The sequence below is a fragment of the Montipora capricornis genome, chromosome 4, assembly GCF_036669925.1.
Source record: "Montipora capricornis isolate CH-2021 chromosome 4, ASM3666992v2, whole genome shotgun sequence".
Taxonomy (NCBI): domain Eukaryota; kingdom Metazoa; phylum Cnidaria; class Anthozoa; order Scleractinia; family Acroporidae; genus Montipora; species Montipora capricornis.
This window is the reverse complement of record NC_090886.1, coordinates 1,094,101-1,113,926: the sequence shown is the minus strand read 5'-3', so window position 1 is coordinate 1,113,926 and position 19,826 is coordinate 1,094,101. Positions and strand designations below refer to the sequence as shown.

Here is a 19,826-nt window from a genome sequence, read left to right as displayed (position 1 = left end):
CAATTTCCAGCCTGGGCAGAGCAGCGCGAGTCATTTTTAGGGCTATGGCCACCGTTCAGATGGATTCCTAGCACTACAAACTATCATTTGATAGTTAATTCTGAGTTGCCTATTCATTTACCTAAGTAAAGGGGTCTTACTGTTACCTCAACGTTTTGGTCAGCGAAACGAGTTCAGTATGAAGAAAGTTTCAAATAAATCCCATTCGAAGCACCACAAAAATTCCTCCGCAGCACCGTTTTTTATTTGAACAGGTACTTTAAACATCTGAATACTCTATTTACAAGATGTGTAATTATTCCCTAACAAATAGTTGTTGGTCAGCTTCTGTTTCTTCTCTTCACGTACTTTTTGCCTCCCTTGATGCCCATTATTACAGATAAATTCTATGAAAATCATTATTGCCGAATGTAGCGTTGCATTTGGGACACTTCCGCTGTCTGGTATCATATCTGGTTTTTAAACACTCAAAACAGAATACATGGAAACACTTGGTCAAGATGGCATCTTTCTTTCGCGTGTTACAGCAAGGACAAGTCAATCTTGCCTGCAAGAAAAAAATAAAATATATATCGTAAAAAACAAAGAGAACGAGCGGTTTAGGGTTATCTTGCGTTAAAATTGGTTTAAATAGCCCAGGTCCCGAATTTTGTTGCGTTGGAAAACCTCAGAAGTCTGACGTCAGTTTTTGAAAGGGAGTTGAGTGGGGGGGGGGGGGGGGGATAGTCACGCTGTTGCATAGCGCAATCGGCACTTTCCGGACTGATGGAAATCTGTGAGGATGTCCAAAGATACATGGAATTCAGAATACCTTGTACTGTTTGATTTCTTCTAAGAGGATTTCATCTGCCGCTCCATACAAAACGTTTTTCTTTTCCTTATCCAGTCTGCGCTTCAAGCTCGCACATTCTTCCTGGAAAAAGAAAGTAACTCAGTGATGATTAGATTAGGCACAAATTCATAGCATTTGAAAACAAGGAAATGAACATTCGCTTGTCAAGTATGGAAACTAGGGCAACGAATAAAGCCATGATACAGCGGACGAGATTTGTTGGTCACTAAACTTTGCATACAAGCGTTAAGGTTGGAGCTGTCCAAGAGGCGGCGGGGTGGGGAGGGTGATCCTTTAAAAGACCTTACTTGTTGGTACGTTTTGTTTACCAAATACCGATGAAGTGATGATGCAAAAGAAATTGGATCCTTTACCGGTCTTGTTCATTAAAACGGCAAATAAAACATAAAAACGTCAAACTTTAAAAGAAAATCTCTTTTGAGCATTGTCACAAAATCTGCAAGCGAATAAGGTGTGTTGAGAAGTTTTAAAACTGTGAAAAGTCGATTTAACGAACCCCCAAAGGCCCGAGAGGTTTTGTTAAAAATGTCTGTCAATGTATCCGTGTATCAGCGCCCTTTCAGGGGCATGTTATTACAAGTTGGGCACTGGCAAAAATAAAAGTTGTTCCTTTAAATCAAAGTCAAATATGGTTTTCATGTTACGTCAAGGCCACCATGTTGGGAAATAAAAAAATGGATCAGTCTCTCATTGGCTCCTTCCGTTCATCCATGCACCAGCATTCGCACGTTACACCACTTTTATCAGTGTCTCGAGGTTATCAAAGCTGAACACGCTTGAGAGAACGAAGCTCGGGTTGGGAGCTACAACAGCTTGCAAAATTGGTGAGACACTCCCGTTAAAAAACACCTTTCAACAATTCTGTTGTTTCAAGTCAAGCTATGATCATCGCAGTTATGAACGCAATTTTTGCAATTGCGTAAAGAAGCCTGAAAAATTCAGGACTTCAACGGGGTTAGAACCCGTGACCTCGCGATACTGGTGGGACGCTCTAACCAACAGAGCTATAAAGCCACTGACGTTGGGAGCTGGTCATTTGTGGGTTCCAATGTTCCCGTAAGGAATGATTCATTCCTCACGGGAACATTGGAACCCACAAATGAATTTTCCAGGCTTCTTTACGCAATTGAAAAAATTGAAAAAATTGCGTAAGTAACTGCAAGGATCATGGCTTCACTTGATTTTATATCCGCCGTTCATATATGATCCATTTCATATATCATTTGAGCAGGTTGACGTTTCTGGCAGCTATTCCGCTGATGTGGACCTGCTATACCCACCCACCCATACATGACAAAGGACAGCCAGAACACCGGGAACTTCATCCCCTACTCTTCTCGAATACTGTGTGGGTTGTTTAACGTCCCACAGGGAACTTACGAACATGGAAGACATCTGTGAGACGAGGCCTACGGTTTATAATCCTTATCCGAGAAGACTTGAAAGTCTAACCATTTGCGAATATAATTACAAAGGAAGCACTTTCTCCTCAGTTATTTAAAGACCCGGAGTGTCGGTCTGGCCGGAGTCGAAGTCACGACCTCCTGCATGGCAACCCGGTGCTCAAACAACTGAGCCACAGGTGCGCGGCCCTATACCCACCGGGATCTAGAACTCCAACATTTTCCACTTTCCCCCTCCCTCTCCCCTTTTCAATGTTGACTGTTCAGGTTTTCAGCATTATTATATTTTGTATTGCTAGCAACACTGATAAGGAGAGGTGGGGGGGGGGGGGGGGGGAGAGGGGGCTACAGCGAGATAACAGGTGGTTTCCAACCAATCTCTAGAGACGCAGATAACAATGCTGCAATGTGTAATTGCTGGTCGACGAACAAAAGGAGCTAATTAGAGATCTTTTGTTTTCGTCCACCGACATGGCAGCGATGACGTAACGTGAAAACCACCGATAGGTAAAGTAACAACGCCCCAAGAAGATGTGTCTCCATTTATTTTGCAACCTGTTGTAGCTTACTGTTTAGATATCCTTGTTAGGGGGTTACCTGCTGTTTAATGCAGTTATTTGTACACAACATCACTATGAAAATATCTAAACCATCAGTGTTTCACCTGAACTCTACGAGACTTGAATGCCTCTTCTTCTGAAGCACGAAGCTGTTCTGACAAACTCTCTTGTGCCTAAAAATTTAGCGAAAACGTGAAACTTGGTCACATTATGAAGTTTTCACGAATATTTATAACCATCTAAAAAAATTGGTGCTTTGTTCTTGCCTCTTGAAATTGCTGTTGAAATGAGTCAAATCGGATTTTAATGTCCTGGGCTGCTTGTGAACTCTCTACTGCCTGTAAGAAGAAAATTGAGAAGAACGTGACCTTAAACAAAGCTGAAAGAAAGGAGACGTTAACAATTTTAGTTAGTTGTCATTTCATAAATTACAGACCTTCCTTTTGTGAAGTTCCATAGCTTGTTGCCTCAAATTGAGTTCCTTTTCAAGTGATGTCTGAAAAGATGAGAAAACGCATGGAGTACCTTGAAAGTTCAAAATTTTCCGGATTACACTTGCCGGGAAGGGACTGGGGTCTACGTGACAACCCCATCCCCCCCCCCCCCCCTTCCTTCCCGAAGTTGTCGGGGACAGGATCTCATGGGCTCCTGTCGGGGATTTACAACCTGATGGTGTCCACTCATTTTAAATTATTTACAATACATAAATAAATAACGAATAAAAAAGAAATAGATAAAGATCGTTCATATTACACGACAAAAATTCTACCATGAAACGAAAATTTATCACAATTATTTAACATCAATAACTAATCGCTTAATACACTACACTAATCAAACACACGCCCGCACAGACAGTAGATATTCTAAATATAACTTAGGCATACCTTGCAAATCATCAGCTTTCCATTGCAGATACCGCATTATAAATTCTTACATGAAGAATTATAGACAGGGGGATTAAAACTAGACCACTTTTGTTGGAAAGTTTTCCGGTGTTGTTCCCGAAGGCTATTTGTTTTTCAACATTCATAGTGTTTGTAACTTGCTGTGTAAAACCTCCAGCCTAGGAAAGGCATTTGTCAACTTGCAGGTGTAAATGTAATATTTATATTGCAATAAGGAGTAGGTGATGAACAAGCAAATCAGATATTTCGTCTATAATGCCCAGAAAAAAAAGATCGTTCGTTAACTGAACTAATTGCGGCGCGAAGATTGAATTTGATAAACAAAATACAACCAAATAAAAAGAACCTCTCATATGACTAGAATAAATCTTTTTTTGTCCTTACCACAGCATTCTGCAGCGCCTTTTCACGCTCTTCCTGTTTCTTCACCAACTGAGTCTGCGTTTCGCGATGCGTGTTTAGAGACGTCACTTGATCAGCCAACACATCCATCTCTTCTCGAATCTGTTTCTGAATTTGATTGCCTTTGATGCGCTACATAAGAAAAACAAGAAAATCACATTTGACTTGATTTGCGTTAATTGTTAATTTACAGTGTCCCCAATTAGTGCAACCTCGTTCCCAGGACCTTTTCCCTTCCCTGGCTTGGGGCCCCACCCACAAGCCAGGGAAGGGAAAAGGTCCTGGGAACGAGGTTGCAATTAGTGCTCAAGCGCTAGAACGACTATAGACAGTTTAACAAAGTTCCTTTCCTTTCCTTTTCAACGGGTTAAGGGTTAGGCAAGCCCAGGAATAATAAAGATTAGTATAAATACACAGGTGATTATACAAAATCGCGCGCTCTCATTGGCTCGCTATCTCGGATTATCAGCCGATAATCACCTCGACGGACAAAATGGCTGCCAGTAGTCGTTTTGCCACTGTAAGTGAAGATGATTTTGCGTTGAAATGTTTTTTTTTTCTCTTTTTTGAAATAATCACCTGTGTATTTATACTACAACAATTATTCGCCTCTGGCTCAGTGATTATCGGTGGATATTCACCTCGACTTCGTCTCGGTGAATATTCCCCGATAATCACTTCGCCTTCGGCGAATAATTGTTAATTATTAATACGGTATTAGTCACTCTCAGGGGTCAATGGTTAAGTGGTTGCTCTCTGCCAAGTTGGGGTTTGGATTTCTTTCAGGTTATTTTAGATCCTTTCAAATCGCCTCAGGAGATATAAAAAAATAGCTATTTAACAATTATTCACCTCAGTGGATGTGAATACTAACCTCTTACTAACCGAGCACGAGGGCCGTACTGGGGAATATTGACCTGAGGTCGAGGCAGTGCGGACCTCGCGTACAAAATCGATCGACGGCCAATATTCCTCAGCACGGTCCCGAGCAAGTGAGGTTAGTAAGTTTTTTTATTATATGGCATTGTTTCTTTTGGGCGATCAGACACTTCTCCTCTTGGTGAATTTTCGTAATCCTCGTCTTCCATCAACGAACTTTGAAATGTAACCTTTTACATGTAAAAACTAAATTCCGCTTGCTATAATTGTACTGTTGTGATGAAAAATGAAATTCCGCTTTTTGAAAACTTTTTGTGATCCGTTCAACTTGAATTTCCATGGAGAGAGAAAAAAATATGGGAAGGGACTTTTTCCATGGTAATGGTCCGTACTGTAAGATCCCGATTAAAAAAAACAGCCAATCACAGTGCTCCTTTTAGCCTGAGAATTGTTTGCCATAAAATCATGTGGGATATTTACCGAGCCGCGAAGCGCGCGGAGAGCACTACATGAATTCATTTGCATCCATGGTATATACTAAACAAGAATATGCAATTTCACAAGAGTTTTTTCTGTCCTGCAGAATGAACGATCTCAGTTTAACTTAGAATGCTATGTATTCTTGGGTTTCACTCAAGTGATCAACAGCCATGTTTTTCAAGGAAAACAAAAAAAGACGTTAGCATAATAACTTTCAATTCCCGGAGGATTGGATCAGGACACCAACATGGCCGCCATGTCATTGTTTGGGGACACCAACATGGCGGCCGTGACGTCATATGAAATCCAAGAATTATCATGTTCTACATCTGGATCCAGTTGTTCAAAAGGTGGATAACGTTATCTACCGGATAAATCACCGGCTACCCAGCATTGGATAGCGATATCCACCGTTTGAACAACTGGGGCCTCCCACCCTGTTTCGAATTTTTCTTTGTGGGCCTGTTTTCATTGCTAGGGCCAACACTCATATGGACTACATGGAAATATACAGCATTTTAAGTTACACGTAAGTTCGTCTCCAGGATCGTTGATCCCAGGAGATAAAAGGCCCCGGGAAAGAGTCCTATTGTATCTCTATTGTTACCTCAGACATTAGCTTCAAGTTAGCATCATCTTTTTCCCTCAGTTGCTGGAGAAGTCGTACGTTTTGTTCCTGCATTTCTTCAAATGCCTGACCAGTAAACTCCATCTCTGCTAACACGGCATCTTCCTCCTGAAGAGGCAAGACTGATGTTAACTTCCCGCAAAAGATAAAGCCAGCAGCAACCTTAGCAATCATTCAAACTCAGTGTTTTCAATGTTGAGTCAGAAAAATAAGTTCAATAAAAAGGAGTGATATTTGCTTAAACTTTTTTTCTTTTTACAAATGCGTCTCGAATTCGATTCCCAGATTCAGAGTCAGGTAACCCGGTGGAGGTTTTTTTTTGGCTTCTCTAGTCTGCTCCGAGAGGGTTTTTCCTTGCACTCAAACACCAATATTCAATTCGATTTGACCTTATCTTCGATTATTTTTTCTATAATGCTCCCCTACCCTTGATTTGCGACAATGGAAAGCGTCCTTAGATAGAGCGGTTTTCAATTGAGTGTCGAGAAACCAAAACCAAAGTAATTACGTTGGCCAATCAAAAAGGACGGAAACAATTCAATAAACCAATCAAAACTCGACGTTTTTACACGTGTCGACACAAAGAGCGGGAAAATAGGGAATTTAAGAAACGACGACGGCTACGATTACGACAAGCCACAAAACAACAATATCATTGGTTAAAAGAGCATAAATAATCGTGCTGCACGTGCAGCACGGATTTTAGCTCGTATTCTTGCGGTCCTCTGCATAACGACGACGTGAAATCACCAAATTTGAGGTTTTCACGACAACGTAAGCATGCAACAGAGTATCCTTCATTCTCTATTTTAACTTTGAAACCGCTTGTACCAATTTATTTTTAGGACACTTTGCTCACATTGTAGGACGTGAACGAGACTGAATAATAAGACTTATGATAGAGCCAAGTTATATTTTGAGGTGACGTTTTCGTCGACCGTCGCCGTCGTAGATCTGAAATTAGGGACCTTAAGATCTACGACGGCGACGTCGACGAAAACGTCACCTCAAAATAGAACTTTGCTCTAGTAAAAGTCTTTCGCGATTATTCCATCTCGTTCACGGCGTACAATGTGGGTGAAGTATCCGAAAAATAAATTGGTACGAGCGGTTTCAGACTGAAAAAAGAGAATGAAAGATTCTCTGTTGCATGCCCACGTTGTCGTCAAAACCTAAAATTTCGTCTTTTCATGTCGTCCTCACCCAGAGAACCGCAAAAATATGAGCTAAAATCCGTGAAGCACGTGCAGCACGATTATTTATGCTCTTTTGACCAATGATATCATTGTTTTGTGGCGTTTTCGTCGACGTCGTCGTCGTAGATATTAAACTCCCTATTAGGCAGCTTACGAAACGAGGACGACGACGGCTACGAGGACTTCATTTAAAAATATATGAGTTCGCGTTATTCATAACACTACGAATTTCATGTCGTTTCCCGTTAAAAATGTGTAGTAACTGTCGAGGAATTAAACTGGTATGAGTGGGTTGGAAGTGTACAGAGAGAACTGAAAATTCATCGTCATGTGCTAACGTCCTCCACAGAACCTTGAATATGGTCATTTCACGTCGTCAGTTAGGAGATGACGGCAAAGAAATGTACCAAAATGTAAAACGCACGTGCAGAGCCATTGTTTTTGCTCACCAAACCTATTGTTTTGTAGCGTCGTCGTTGCCGTCGGCGTCGTCGTTTCGTAAGCTCCCTATTCCCTATTGTGCACGCGCGAGCCACGATTGGTTTTGGTTTCACTTCTGATTGGTTGAAAAAGTGGCGCGAGAACTTTGAACCAATCACTGAGTGAAGTAATGCAAAATCAAAGTAATTTGCTAATTACTTTCGACACTCAACTGAAAACCGCTCTAACACGATGTCCATGACGTAACTTAGAAATCAAGGAGAAGTGCTTTCATAGCTGTGGATGAGTTACTTGGCCTACGTATTTAAACAAGGCTGCTTATGGCGTTTCTTTGATACAATCCTCTGCCGTTTTACGTAAAATGCAGACTGGTGAGCATTGCATCAGCAGCAGCCTCGCTTCCACTCAGAGACCAGTTCACTCTGCATACTGTACAACTGTAAAATGGCTTGTGTTGTATGGCACTTTCAAAAAAATTAAATCTTCTTTACCTGTTTAGTTGCCGCCAAGTTTTTCTGAAGCTGTTCAATGGTCTCGTCTGCCATCTTCAATCGTCGTATAGCTTCTTCATCAGCTAAAGCTCCTTTATGCTTTTCAAGTTCTCTTTCAAGGTTTTCTATCCGAACCTTCTGTTCCTCTATTACTTCCTTTAGGCGTTTTTCCTCCGATATAAGCTGACAGGCAAAACAAAACAAATATTTTTGGATGATAATTTAAAGAACTATGTCAGTGGTGAAATCTCGCTTCAGTCAAGTAGCTTCACTAAAGCGGCGGGTCTAAAACACAGGTCACCGGTAGCAAGTCAGTGTACATGTCCCTGTGATACAGAATGATAAATAAACAACACCAAAAGTGTCTCCTAGTCATAATCACTCCACAAAAATGTTCTTTCAGGTCCAGGGGAAACTATTGGCTTACTTGTTTATCAGTGACCTGAGCAATTTTACCTGTGTTTTCAACCTGCCTCCACTAAAGTGATAAGAAGAGTGGCAAAATTCTGCATTCTTACAGACTGCGAGCATTCCTTCATTCGCTTCTTAATTTGTCGAGCCTGAGGCGCAAAAAAACACCGGGGCCAGCGAAATCTGGGCGAGAGGAGGAGAGTGCGAAAGGACGAAATGTAGGGTGTTGTTGGAGAGCTTTCATGTTGCCATGGTAACCTATTACGTCACAACCGTGGGCGCATTTTGTTAACCAATAATTGGTGTTTCATATGGTACCGTGACATTGCTGATGTGATACAGTATAGTAGTAATAGCCTTCTAATAAGTTCTCTTAAAAGTGGTGAAACTGGTTCCAGCCACCTCAAAGCAAAAAAGTCTCAATTCCTCACTTCAACTTTGTCCCTGAGATCTTTTGCAGCTCCCTTGTAAACGTCTAATAACAGCTTCATCTCTTTTTGACTTTCCTCAGATTTTCTGAAGGATGCAAAAAAATTAATATTTAAGCATGTTATACACACAATGAGTGGCAAGGTGTTCTGTTAAAGTAAATGCCAGTTGTTTGAAGGGTGGATAGCGCTATCGACTGGATAAATCACTATCCAATGGATAACTCAATATGTTTTGCTAGTGTTTATCTGGTGCATAGTGTTATCCACCTTTGGCAAAAACGTCATGCTAGCTCCCACATAGAGCACTAATAACAGGCTACAATTCAGCCCCAGACCTCTGATCTGAGGCATGAATTTAGAGATGAAGTATAAAGCATAGCAAGATGAGTTTCAAGGATGGATTGTAGCAAAACAATTTTGGTCATGAGGTTTAAGCCATGACTGAAGTGATGAAGGGGGAAAGGGGAAAGGGGGGAGGGGTGTTTTATGGTGAGGTGTTTTAATGGTCAGCATTTGGGTGGGACCAGAAACACTGTGTCAAGATCCAGATGGAAGGTCCACAAAGCCAAATGGCTGCAAAGAAGTTGTTTGACAACCAAACCTACATGTAAAACCAATAACATTCAATTTCATATCTGAACGTTCAGAACCTCCCTTATTGATTATTTTAAGCTCAGAGATTGCTTTAAGAACTCTACCACTTCAGAAAGTGCAAACTTGGGAGCAAACCACTTGCTTTCAAAAACCTGTCCACACTCACTTTAAGTTTGCCCTTAGTTCCTTAAGTTCTTCAAAGCTGGATTTGCTAGAAGATGCTTCTTCTTCTCCCTCTTCTATTTCACCCTCTTCTTCCAGTTTTGATGTATTTGTTTCTGTTTCTTCTTTCACCATTTCACTTTCTTCTTGAGTTTCTTGGCCAGGTTGCTCAGGCTTCTGCTCTGTCTCTTTGGCAGCTTTTAATTCTTCTGATAACTGGAACAAACAAACACACACAAAAAAACATTTTTTACATTAAATTACATAAAAAATCTTTAATCCTATTCCAGCCCAAAAAGCCATTGAGAAATTGTGTTCAGCTTATTCTGAAAAACTAAGCATCCTGTGAATTCTCTTCCAAGGAAGAAATGCAATAATTATTACAATGTTCAAAGTTTTAAATCCTCTTTCTTTCAAAGAAACCAAAAGCCCCATCCAAAAAAGGCTCCGAAATTTCAGGACTTCAAAGAAAGAGGCCTCAGGGTTGTTAGAGGAGAGTAAGGCAAATTGACAAGGGTGGCGTGGGGAGGAAGAGAAAAAAATTGGAGTGAGACAAGGGGACAAGAATGCAGCATTCATACACTGTACCTCTGCGTGATACTTTACCATTTCAGAAAGATGACTCACAGTCTCTCTGCATTTTTATCTTTTTCCTTCCTGACAGCATGCAAACATATTTTTTTCCACCATTGTTTGAAGTTTTATTACCTTAACAACTTGGACCTGAGCTTCGCTGAATTTTCTTTTATATCTGGATACTTCAACCTTCAGCTGCTGATTATGACTCTAAAGATGTCAAAATTAATCACAATTTGGGTAAGTGAATGAGATGTAAAACATGCCTTTTTTCAAAATATACACCAACAGTGCTTTCAGCCACTAGGTACTGTATTTTGACAAGGATTGAATGTAAAAATTGAAATGAATGGTACCTGTAAACTGCTCAACATGTGACTCATCTCCTTGGTCATGGGGCCTGCATTGAAAGGGATGAAAAATTCAAAACCACAAGAATTTGTGGAAATCAGGCTCTACAGTTTTACCACCTGTTGATAATTTAATCCAGTCAGGTGATGTGATATGTCAGAATGATATTGATCAACTAAACCTCAGCTCACAATGACATTTGGAATTAAGAAGTGTGTGTTCTAAGCAAGTTTTAGCCTGGGAAAACTTAAGCTACAATATTATTATTATAATTATTATTTAGTTCTTATTAACCGAACGGTAGGTCTGTATGGGAGAATCTTGACCGAGGTCGCCAGTACAGACCGAACGCAGTGAGGTCTGTACCAGCGACCGAGGTCAAGATTCTCCCATACAGACCGACCTAGCTCGGTTAATAAGATGTTTATTATATGGCCAAACAAGAACAATTTAATTCGTTTAATGTAGCTGGTTTGCACTAACTGACATTTTGCTTGCGAACGGCGATGAGTGGCGATGACCTGAACTTAATTCTGTCAAAGTTTGCTCGTCATCCTCTCTTTTGTCATCATGCTGTTTGGCACTTCCATAAATAAATATTGGTAGAAGAAAATACTCAATATTTTTGCATTTTAGTTTGCATCTTTTCACCGCAAAACATTACCCGTCTAGATGCCGGTCTAGATGGGAAAATCTAGACCGCGGTCAATATCGATTTTAGCCAATCAAATTCGTGAACTTGGTAGTTCCCAGTCCTTGTGAGACAGAGCCATATAATAATTGCTATTATAAAATAAGTGAACACCTCTCCCACTGAAAATTCAGTACATATGACACCCCTGAAAAGTATAATAATAATTAATCCTCCTGATGGGAAAACCCCTACCTGTCTGTTCATTGGCTTTGAGGTTTTGTTCAAATTCCATTCTCAACAAATCATAGTCTCTTTTAACTTGAAGTAGTGCATCATGAAGTTCTGTGATCTCAGCTTTGTATTTCTTTTGTATTGTGACATTGTTTGACTGTAAGAGAAAGCACAAAAGTTTTTATTCTGTTGACAAGTGTGCATGGAGAAGACTCACCTCCTTTAAACATAGAGGAAAAACAAATCAACTTATTAATACATTTTGCTGTTTTTTTTTTAGGTTGACACAGAGCAAATGATAGGAGGAGTGTGCCACTTGGAACTTCTTCAAGGGATATTCATCACCTTGCTGTACAGGCTGCAACCCTAACCCTAACCCGGCAGTCCAGCTATATTTCAGATCTTTCATCAAGCATTGTAAGAACATTATGTAAGCTAAGTGCTAGTATAAATAATGAACCAGCCATGAACAACAAAAATGAAGGTTTTTCAAAGATGAGTATACCTCAATTTGCTCAAGCTGCAAAACGTGTTGGGTTTTAGTTGTGCTCAGAACTCGACGCGTATCTTCAAGTTGCTGACGAAGCTAAAAGAGAGAGACTAATATGAATATCCTGTATCTTCCAATAGACCATAATTTATTCATAAATGGTAGCCAAGAAATTATTCTTTTGCCTTTGTGCTAATCATCCTCAGTGGCCTCACTTTGGAGCAAAAATTCTTTTGAATTTTGTTTTTGTTAACAAGGCTAGTGAGGATGATTAGCATAACAATAAAAGAATTATTACTTAGCTTCCATTTATGAATACAGTCTATGAATGCCATATTTTATATGAATAATAATCATACCCCTGCGAGAGAAATCTTTTTTCACCCTTAACCTTCCAAAAAGTTGCCATTTACTATCCCTTGATCTCTAAAATGCTGTATTTTGCCAGAGAAGACAATGAGTGTCTTAATGTATATGCCCTCTGCTTTCTTTTGTCAAGTCAAAATAAGTTTAACATAGATTGATTTGTAATTTCTTTGTCTCTATTTCTGATAATGAATACCAGATGCGAAGAACTTACAAATAAACCTAGGCTAAAATCATTTTCACCTAAAATCAAATTTAACATGCGACACAGATACTGTATCATCTTTCCTTACCATAAGCCAAAAGGCAGAAAAAGTCTGCATGATATTGATAAAATACACTGGGCTTTCCTGCCTCAAACGTATTGTAAGATTGCAGAGAGGACAAAGAACTGAACATTCTCAAATTTATTATACATTTTATTAACATTTTTTTATCAAGTGACCTGAGTGACTTCTCCATATACAACTGAGAATTGTGATTGCAGACATTTATATGAGGCTGTTTGAAGAACTGCAGTTTCTGGCATGTGGTTTACCTATAAAATGATGCAAGCGCAATGTGTTAATTCAGTTCACATCAATAATTATCGATAGCATAAAGATCTTCACAAATGAAAAGCAGTCACATGGACATGTTTATTTCATTGCCAACCTCAAGCTTAAGTTTTTCCAGTTCTTGCTGAGAGGTGATAAAACTCTCACTGAGTTTTTCCAACTCTTCGAGCCTTGTTTTTGCAACATCACGCAAGTCATCAAGCTCTGTTGATATCTCATCATTCTAAAATAAAGGCAACAAATGACTCTTTTATGGTCTGGACCCTACCCCAACTTGTATCTGGAAATACTGGTAACAAAATATGAGTGCGGTTGGTCCATTAGAGGGAAATTAAAAAAAAAAAATGGTTTGGGCTTCCCCTGAATATGTGCAGGTTTTGCCGAAACACAATAACACATTTTGCGTCAAAATTGTATTACCATGCAAAAAGTATTTTGAAAAACACCCCTACCTAAAAAAAAACTACGGTAACAAGAAAGCTTAGAATAGATCAGCAAATTGTGATAGGGGATGTGACAAAAAGTTTGACTGTTACCTGAGCTGGTCCGGCCACTCCAGGTTCACCAGGTGTAGCATTTCCTTCTCTCAGTCTTTTATTCAAATCTTCCAGCTCATTTAACCTCTTAACCAAATTTTCAACTCTGTGATTGGCCTTTTGGAGTTCATAGGCTGCATCTTGGAGCTCAGTGTTTACCTGAGAAATCTCCTTTTGACATAAGGCATACTTATCTCTAATTTCTGAAAACTAAAAAACAATATTCTTAAGGACAATATATTGAGCATGAATAAAAGATAGATTGTGTAATTTGTACATGAATCAATCTGCTCAGTCATGCAACCCACCCTAACCCCATAGGCCAGAACAACACAAGCGAGGCAATATCCACCATTGCATGTGCAAATTGTTTAAATTTTAAACACAGAAAATTGGGCCTTAGCTACATGTATATCATCCTTTTCTCATAGAACAAGATGGTCAGTAACCATTTGCAGACGTTGTTACAAAAAAGGCACAATCTCCTCCCAATCAATTGTCTCTGAGTGTTCGCCAAATCATCACTGGAATACACACCGTAATGAACCCAATTATTTTCAAAAGTAACTCAGTAAGCCAAACAAAACTGTTTGGTTCTTAATTGGTGATAAGCCATTGCTAGTGATCATATTTTTTGAATCTTCCAAGAGCAAGATCATTGTGCCAGCTGCCAGTACCTCAAGTGACGTAGTCTGTTGCTTTTCATGCAGAGAAGTGACCAGCTCCCTAAGTTGTTTGTTGTCAGCTTCCAGGATGGGTTTTGTTTGCTTCTTCTCACTTGCTTTTTCACCAGTAGCTGCAGGCTGCTCCCTTTCATCTTCATTTTTATCAAAATTACACAAAGACATTAAATTTTTTGATTATCACAAAAGTGATCACACACACTGGATGAACAGTTTTAATTAAAGTACAAAGCACTCGTCTTTGTCATCATCTAAAGTGCTCTTAGCCTGCATTAGAGTGGTTTTCAATTGAGTGTCGAAAGCAATTAGCGAATTGCTTTAGTTTTGCATTACTTCACTCAGTGATTGGTTCAAAGCCCTCGCGCCATTTTTTTCAACAAATCAGAAATGAAACCAAAACCAATCGTGCCTTGCGCGTGCACATTTTCCCGCGCTTTGTGTCGGCTACGTGTAATTACTTCGAGTTTTGATTGGTTTGCCGGATTGTCTTCGTCCTTTTTGATTGGCCAAAGTAATTAATTTGGTTTTGGTTTTACGACACTCTATTGAAACTCGCTCTCATTACTTGTAATATTTTGTTAGAATTATGATAATTCTACTGTTGCATGGATTTATCTGGTTGGTTCCTAACAATAACAACATTACATTTTGTTTGTTTGTGTAAAAACATGTTATTGTGGGCCACAATATTATCTTTGGCTGGGGTGGGTCCAGGTTTTTAGCAGACGGGGTTCAATTAAAGGGGCTTTCAGGGGGCATCCTCCCACGGAAATTTTTGAAATTTCAGGTCTTATTATTAACAAAGCTGCATAAAAATGGTGCAAATTTCCATTGATAAAACTATGATAAAGATATACTGTAATTCAAAAGAGCCACATTCACAGTGAACCAAAAAATTAGTTGTTTTTCAAGGAGGAAATGTATTTAGCTTTATTGAGCAGCAGAGGCTTAACTTGGTTTTGAATTTATTACATTTAAGATTGACTGCACTCATTTTATATTTTTACAAGTTTTTGACATTAGCTACTTAATTTAGGGGGTTCAATCAAACCCCCAAACACCCCCCCCCCCCCCCCAGCATTGTCCTCTACCGGTATGCAAACAAGCTACATCCAAAACTTAAAGTTTTGCTTGTTTGCTGGTGTGTAAAGGGTTAGGGTCAAGGACCAGCCCCAGTTGTTCAAAAGTTGGATAACCCTATCAGCCAGATTAATCACTTTCCATTGGATAGCACAATTGGTTTTACTATGACTTATCCACTGGATACTGATTTATCCGGTGGATAGTGCAATCCATCATTTGAAAAACTAGGAACAGAGGGATAAAATTACAAGTTTGTCATGTATTATTCAGGGAAAACAACATTGTTTTCTCTTGATTGTAGGTGACCAGCAAAAACCAAGAAATTTGGCATATGCCAAAATTACACATACGGCATATTTAAAAACATTCTCAACAATTAATTATTAGGCACTTGAGGATTGTTCAAATTGTGCTTTTTTCACCCATAAGTGCTTACATAAATGCACTGTGTATATATTGCTTCAAGCGAAGTGTAGATTCAAGTGTAAAAACAGTGGATACTTCAACTATGATGATCATTCTAACTTTTAAAAAAAGTTAAATACAGTTTTTAACAAAGTTAAGAACAAACAGCAGTAGTGGTCTGGGTCCGTCAGTTGTCTACTGTAAGATCGGTCAGCAGTATTTGGCACAGGTGCATGCTCATTCAGTCACTTAACCACATAGCAATTCATCAGACATTTTGCCAGTCACTATGTGCTGTGGTTGTCCAGTTGGGCTTTGCTTTCCCTCCTCCCCTTCCTACATGACTGTACTTCCACTGTGTGACAGGTGTCTGGAAGCCTGGAGTGGGGACCCAATGCTGGCCATGGGAGTATTACTCGGTCAAGGGGCTGGCTGGCTGGTCACCAGTGGAAGCCCCAGGACATAATAATTATTATTATCTGAGGCATCCAACTTTCATTTAGCACAGGGGTTTCAATAACTTTTGAAGTAGATGCTTGGGGTAATCAATGTAAGCAGCAGTCACTCTTGTCTTTTACAAGGGTTTGAATAAAAATCAAGGCAGAGTTTCCAGCGGCAAGAGGCAAATTTCTGACAAACAGGTGGCGGTATACTACCGGTAACCAGCTTCTAATGAAACCCCTGTAGCAATGCAGTTGTAACTTATAAAACTAATGATACCTTGACTTCCATCTCCAACTATGTCAATGTCTTCATTTGTTGACTCTATTTCCTCGGTAGATGCTGGTGTAGATTTTATTGGCCCAGACATCTCAACATAATGTAACAATTTTTTTGTGTGTTCTTTGGTAGCAGCAGATCGTTTGGCCACTTCTTGTCTGACATGTTCTGAGTCCAAATTTGCCAAGTAATCCAAGTAGGAAAGAGTTGCCTCATTGGATGTCTGTTCTGAGTCCTCTTCCACAACACCTTCATATCTTTGTAGTATAGTCTTGATGTCTTCGTCAAGCTACAAAAGAAGCATTGGGCTCACATTTTGATCATTGATCAAACAAAGCAAAAGGAGATACATTTAATAAAATTTTTACTGACAGCCTGAAGGATACATAGGTTTCGAGGAGCCATTATTAAATAAGTGACAAATCTAAGACAATACCTGCATCCAGTGTCTGTTAATAACAGAGATGATATTGAGATCAGATTGTCGTTGTTTTTTTAGTTCCTCCACTTGCTCTTTTAGCTTTTCCTCCTCTCCTTTCAATTCCTCCAATCTTTCACCAAGCTTTTTATTTTGGAACTTCAAAACCTTCAAATTCATTTCATCCTAAAAGAATACAAGCAAAATCGACACCATGGCGTTGGTCGAAATCAAATTAGGTTGGTTTTGGTTTACAGCATGTTTGATTCCCCTTCTGTCTTCACTAGTGTCATTTCTGTAGTGTTGTGGCATGAAAATGAAATGCAGTTATCGTTGTCAGTAATAATTACCATTACGTGTAGTACGGCCCTTAGGGAGTAACTTATTTTATTGTTTGTAAAGTACAGTATTAAGGTCAGAGACAATTTAATCAAGTGTGTGGTGTGTGTAATAGTATCACGGTAATAAACGTTTATGTCCGAGATCATTGTCAGATTTGTATTGGGGTTCTACGATTTCCACAGACACAAAATAATATAACTTTTATTCACACACACGTTTGTTTTTAGGTGTCTAAAATTCTGTTTTTTATCTTGTCCTTCATATTCATAACAATAAGTTTGCTTTGTGTCATTAGTCATTAACTAAAGAAGAATTAATTTTGTCACTGCCCACAGGAAAACTTGCTTAGTTATTTTATAAGCAGCATGCAGCTTCTGTATTTGTTTCCCATACCTGGTCAAAGTTATTGCATCAGTCAATACTTTGCATAAAATCTGTCAAAAGGCTAAAGTACCGTACATCCAGACCTTTAGAATTAGGTTGTTTCTAACAATAATAATTAATAGCATTGATTTTGGACAAAACACGCGTGAAATTATTCCTTAATTTCATGAGTATACCATTTGATTAGCTATTAATATCATGGGTGACAAATTACATTCACAAGACACCATTTTGGAACTACAGGAAAAGTTGCCATGCCAACACTGTGATTTCACATGTGAAATTATAAATTAATGCTGAAATTTCGTACCAAAATTAAGGAGTAATTTTTCACCCATGTTATGATTATTATTATGATTATTATGATTATGATTGTTATTATTATTATTATTATTATTATTATTATTATTATTATTATTATTATTATTATTATTATAGAAAAATCTACAGTACTGCTGGAAATGCTACATGTACCTGTAGTTTTAATACACAATAATTTATATTCTTTGAAACATCAAGAAATCTTCAGTAATGTGATAATTAACAATTAGACCCTGCGGGCTACGGTCAGTAGCCTATGAGGTGAAGCCGAATGGGCTATTGACCCGTGGCCCTTGAGGGCGAAGGGTCTAATTGTTTTAGTATCACCCAACTAGTCGGACAGAAAAGGCAATAATAAAGTTAGCAAATGCAAGTTGAAAATATATTTATTTGGGAATAAAACAAAAGAAAACGTGACGCTTTTCGCAACTCAAGGACTATTACTAATAGTCCTCTAGTAGCGTAGCCAATCAAAATGCAGCACTTGCATTAGTCCACTAGTTGGGTGATACTAACATCAGTTATACATAGGGGATAGACAAATTCCTGACCATGCGTAATCAGAGATACACTTGCATTTAAGCTTAATAATACCAACCTCAGTTGACACTGCACCTATGTTTACTGGTGGAATCATTTTTGTAAGAGCCTGTTTCTTCGCCGGGGGTGTACCCGACGTTTCTGGTTGAGATCTTTTCATATTTCCTTCCATGAACGTGCAATTGACTCGTCTTTTTCAGCTAATTTTTAGTCATTTTTCCCGCAGTTGCAAGACGCCATCTTGTATTCGAAACTTTAGGAGCCCGCGATAACATTTCAGTTGGGTAAGTACTTTAAGTAGATATTTCATGTATTCCTTATTATAATGCACAAGTTTCTTGCCGAATGTCTTTGGTTACTAGTATCTCGCTGATTTTGCAAGATCAAGGGACAGTTCGTTGTTTTGAAAGATTGCACCTTACTAGAACTGGGGTTCGAGCTCTGTACAGGTAGCATTTGTTTATATTCCATTTCATTCTAAGAAGATTCCCGTATGAATAGCAAACACAAGTCGGTGTACAGCTGTTCACGCTCTTGAACGCATCATGGGCAATAAGGGCAAGATGGAGAGAAATTCAAACGTTTGTGTGGAAGTTCAAAATAATGAAAGTATTCATGATATGTAATTTTGGGGTTTTTTATTTTCCAAAACAGAGGATATATGTTTAAAGGTGTGGCAGAATAAAGTTGGAGAGAATGCCTATTGTAGAAATTATTTATTAAACAAAGTGTCTGCCATACATTTCCTGTAATTCCAAAGGCACAAAATTACAGAGAATGTATGGAGACAAAAAAGCAATGTTTAGGAATTCCAAGGAATAGGTACAAACTCCAGTTCATCTCAGTTGTGAAATTGAACTTATTTGTTTGGTTTATGAAGGCGAAAGTCTAAAAAAGCAGAGTCACAAACCTTTGAATTTCCTGCCAAGTTGCCCAGATTACCCATGATGCACTCAAGAGGGTGAACTGGTGTATAGCCACTGCGTTCAATGATAGCTAATGATCACAATGTTATGAATGTGCTTTTTCCTAAATCTGTCATGGTTATAATTACTGAAGCACACTTATTGTTTGCTTTTATTCCTGCCAAGGACGATGGCATCCAGTGATTCACAAGTCAACTTTCAAGATGTGCAAGAAGCAGCCAAAAGAATCAATTCATATGTACACAGAACACCAGTAATGACTTGCACAACTCTTGACAATATGGCGGGTAGAGAATTGCACTTCAAATGTGAACTGTTCCAAAAAATTGGAGCTTTTAAGGTTGAGTCTTTATTATAATACAGCAATGTGTTGCGATTCCCCTATATTATCATTATATCATTATTATTATTATTATTATTATTA

General features: G+C 38.9%; 2 protein-coding genes across 2 annotated transcripts in view; one reads left to right on the top strand and one right to left on the bottom strand.

Moving 5' to 3' along the window:
* Positions 1-222: 222 nt before the first annotated feature.
* Positions 223-18,746, bottom strand: LOC138045083 (E3 ubiquitin-protein ligase BRE1B-like). The gene is made up of 21 exons (XM_068891458.1): positions 18,535-18,746; positions 16,908-17,075; positions 16,472-16,760; positions 14,258-14,397; positions 13,581-13,790; positions 13,142-13,267; positions 12,933-13,025; positions 12,137-12,217; positions 11,653-11,788; positions 10,772-10,815; positions 10,548-10,625; positions 9,844-10,055; positions 9,084-9,168; positions 8,242-8,424; positions 6,093-6,221; positions 4,109-4,258; positions 3,253-3,312; positions 3,083-3,154; positions 2,921-2,989; positions 812-913; positions 223-547 (listed from the first exon to the last, which is right to left on the bottom strand). Exons 1-21 carry the CDS (start codon positions 18,646-18,648, stop codon positions 374-376), a joined length of 2,715 nt encoding a protein of 904 aa, XP_068747559.1. The 5' UTR covers positions 18,649-18,746; the 3' UTR covers positions 223-373.
* A 63-nt stretch (positions 18,747-18,809) lies between these two features.
* LOC138045082 (serine racemase-like) overlaps positions 18,810-19,826 on the top strand; it is an 8,268-nt gene continuing 7,251 nt past the window's right edge. Inside the window, exons 1-2 of the mRNA XM_068891457.1 lie at positions 18,810-18,925; positions 19,568-19,742. Coding sequence (XP_068747558.1) covers positions 18,822-18,925; positions 19,568-19,742 — 279 coding nt within the window. The 5' untranslated portion in view covers positions 18,810-18,821. The remainder of the gene's footprint in view (positions 18,926-19,567; positions 19,743-19,826) is intronic.

Bases quoted from the DNA above. Each gene is read 5' to 3' on its own strand.
- LOC138045083 (XM_068891458.1), bottom strand. From the start codon at position 18,648: ATGGAAGGAAATATGAAAAGATCTCAACCAGAAACGTCGGGTACACCC. The intron at 13,026-13,141 runs GTTGGCAATGAA...ATCATTTTATAG, and splicing joins TGGAAAAACTTAAGCTTGAG to GTAAACCACATGCCAGAAAC. The intron at 10,056-10,547 runs GTAATAAAACTT...TGTTTGTTCCAG, and splicing joins CTCAGGTCCAAGTTGTTAAG to TTATCAGAAGAATTAAAAGC.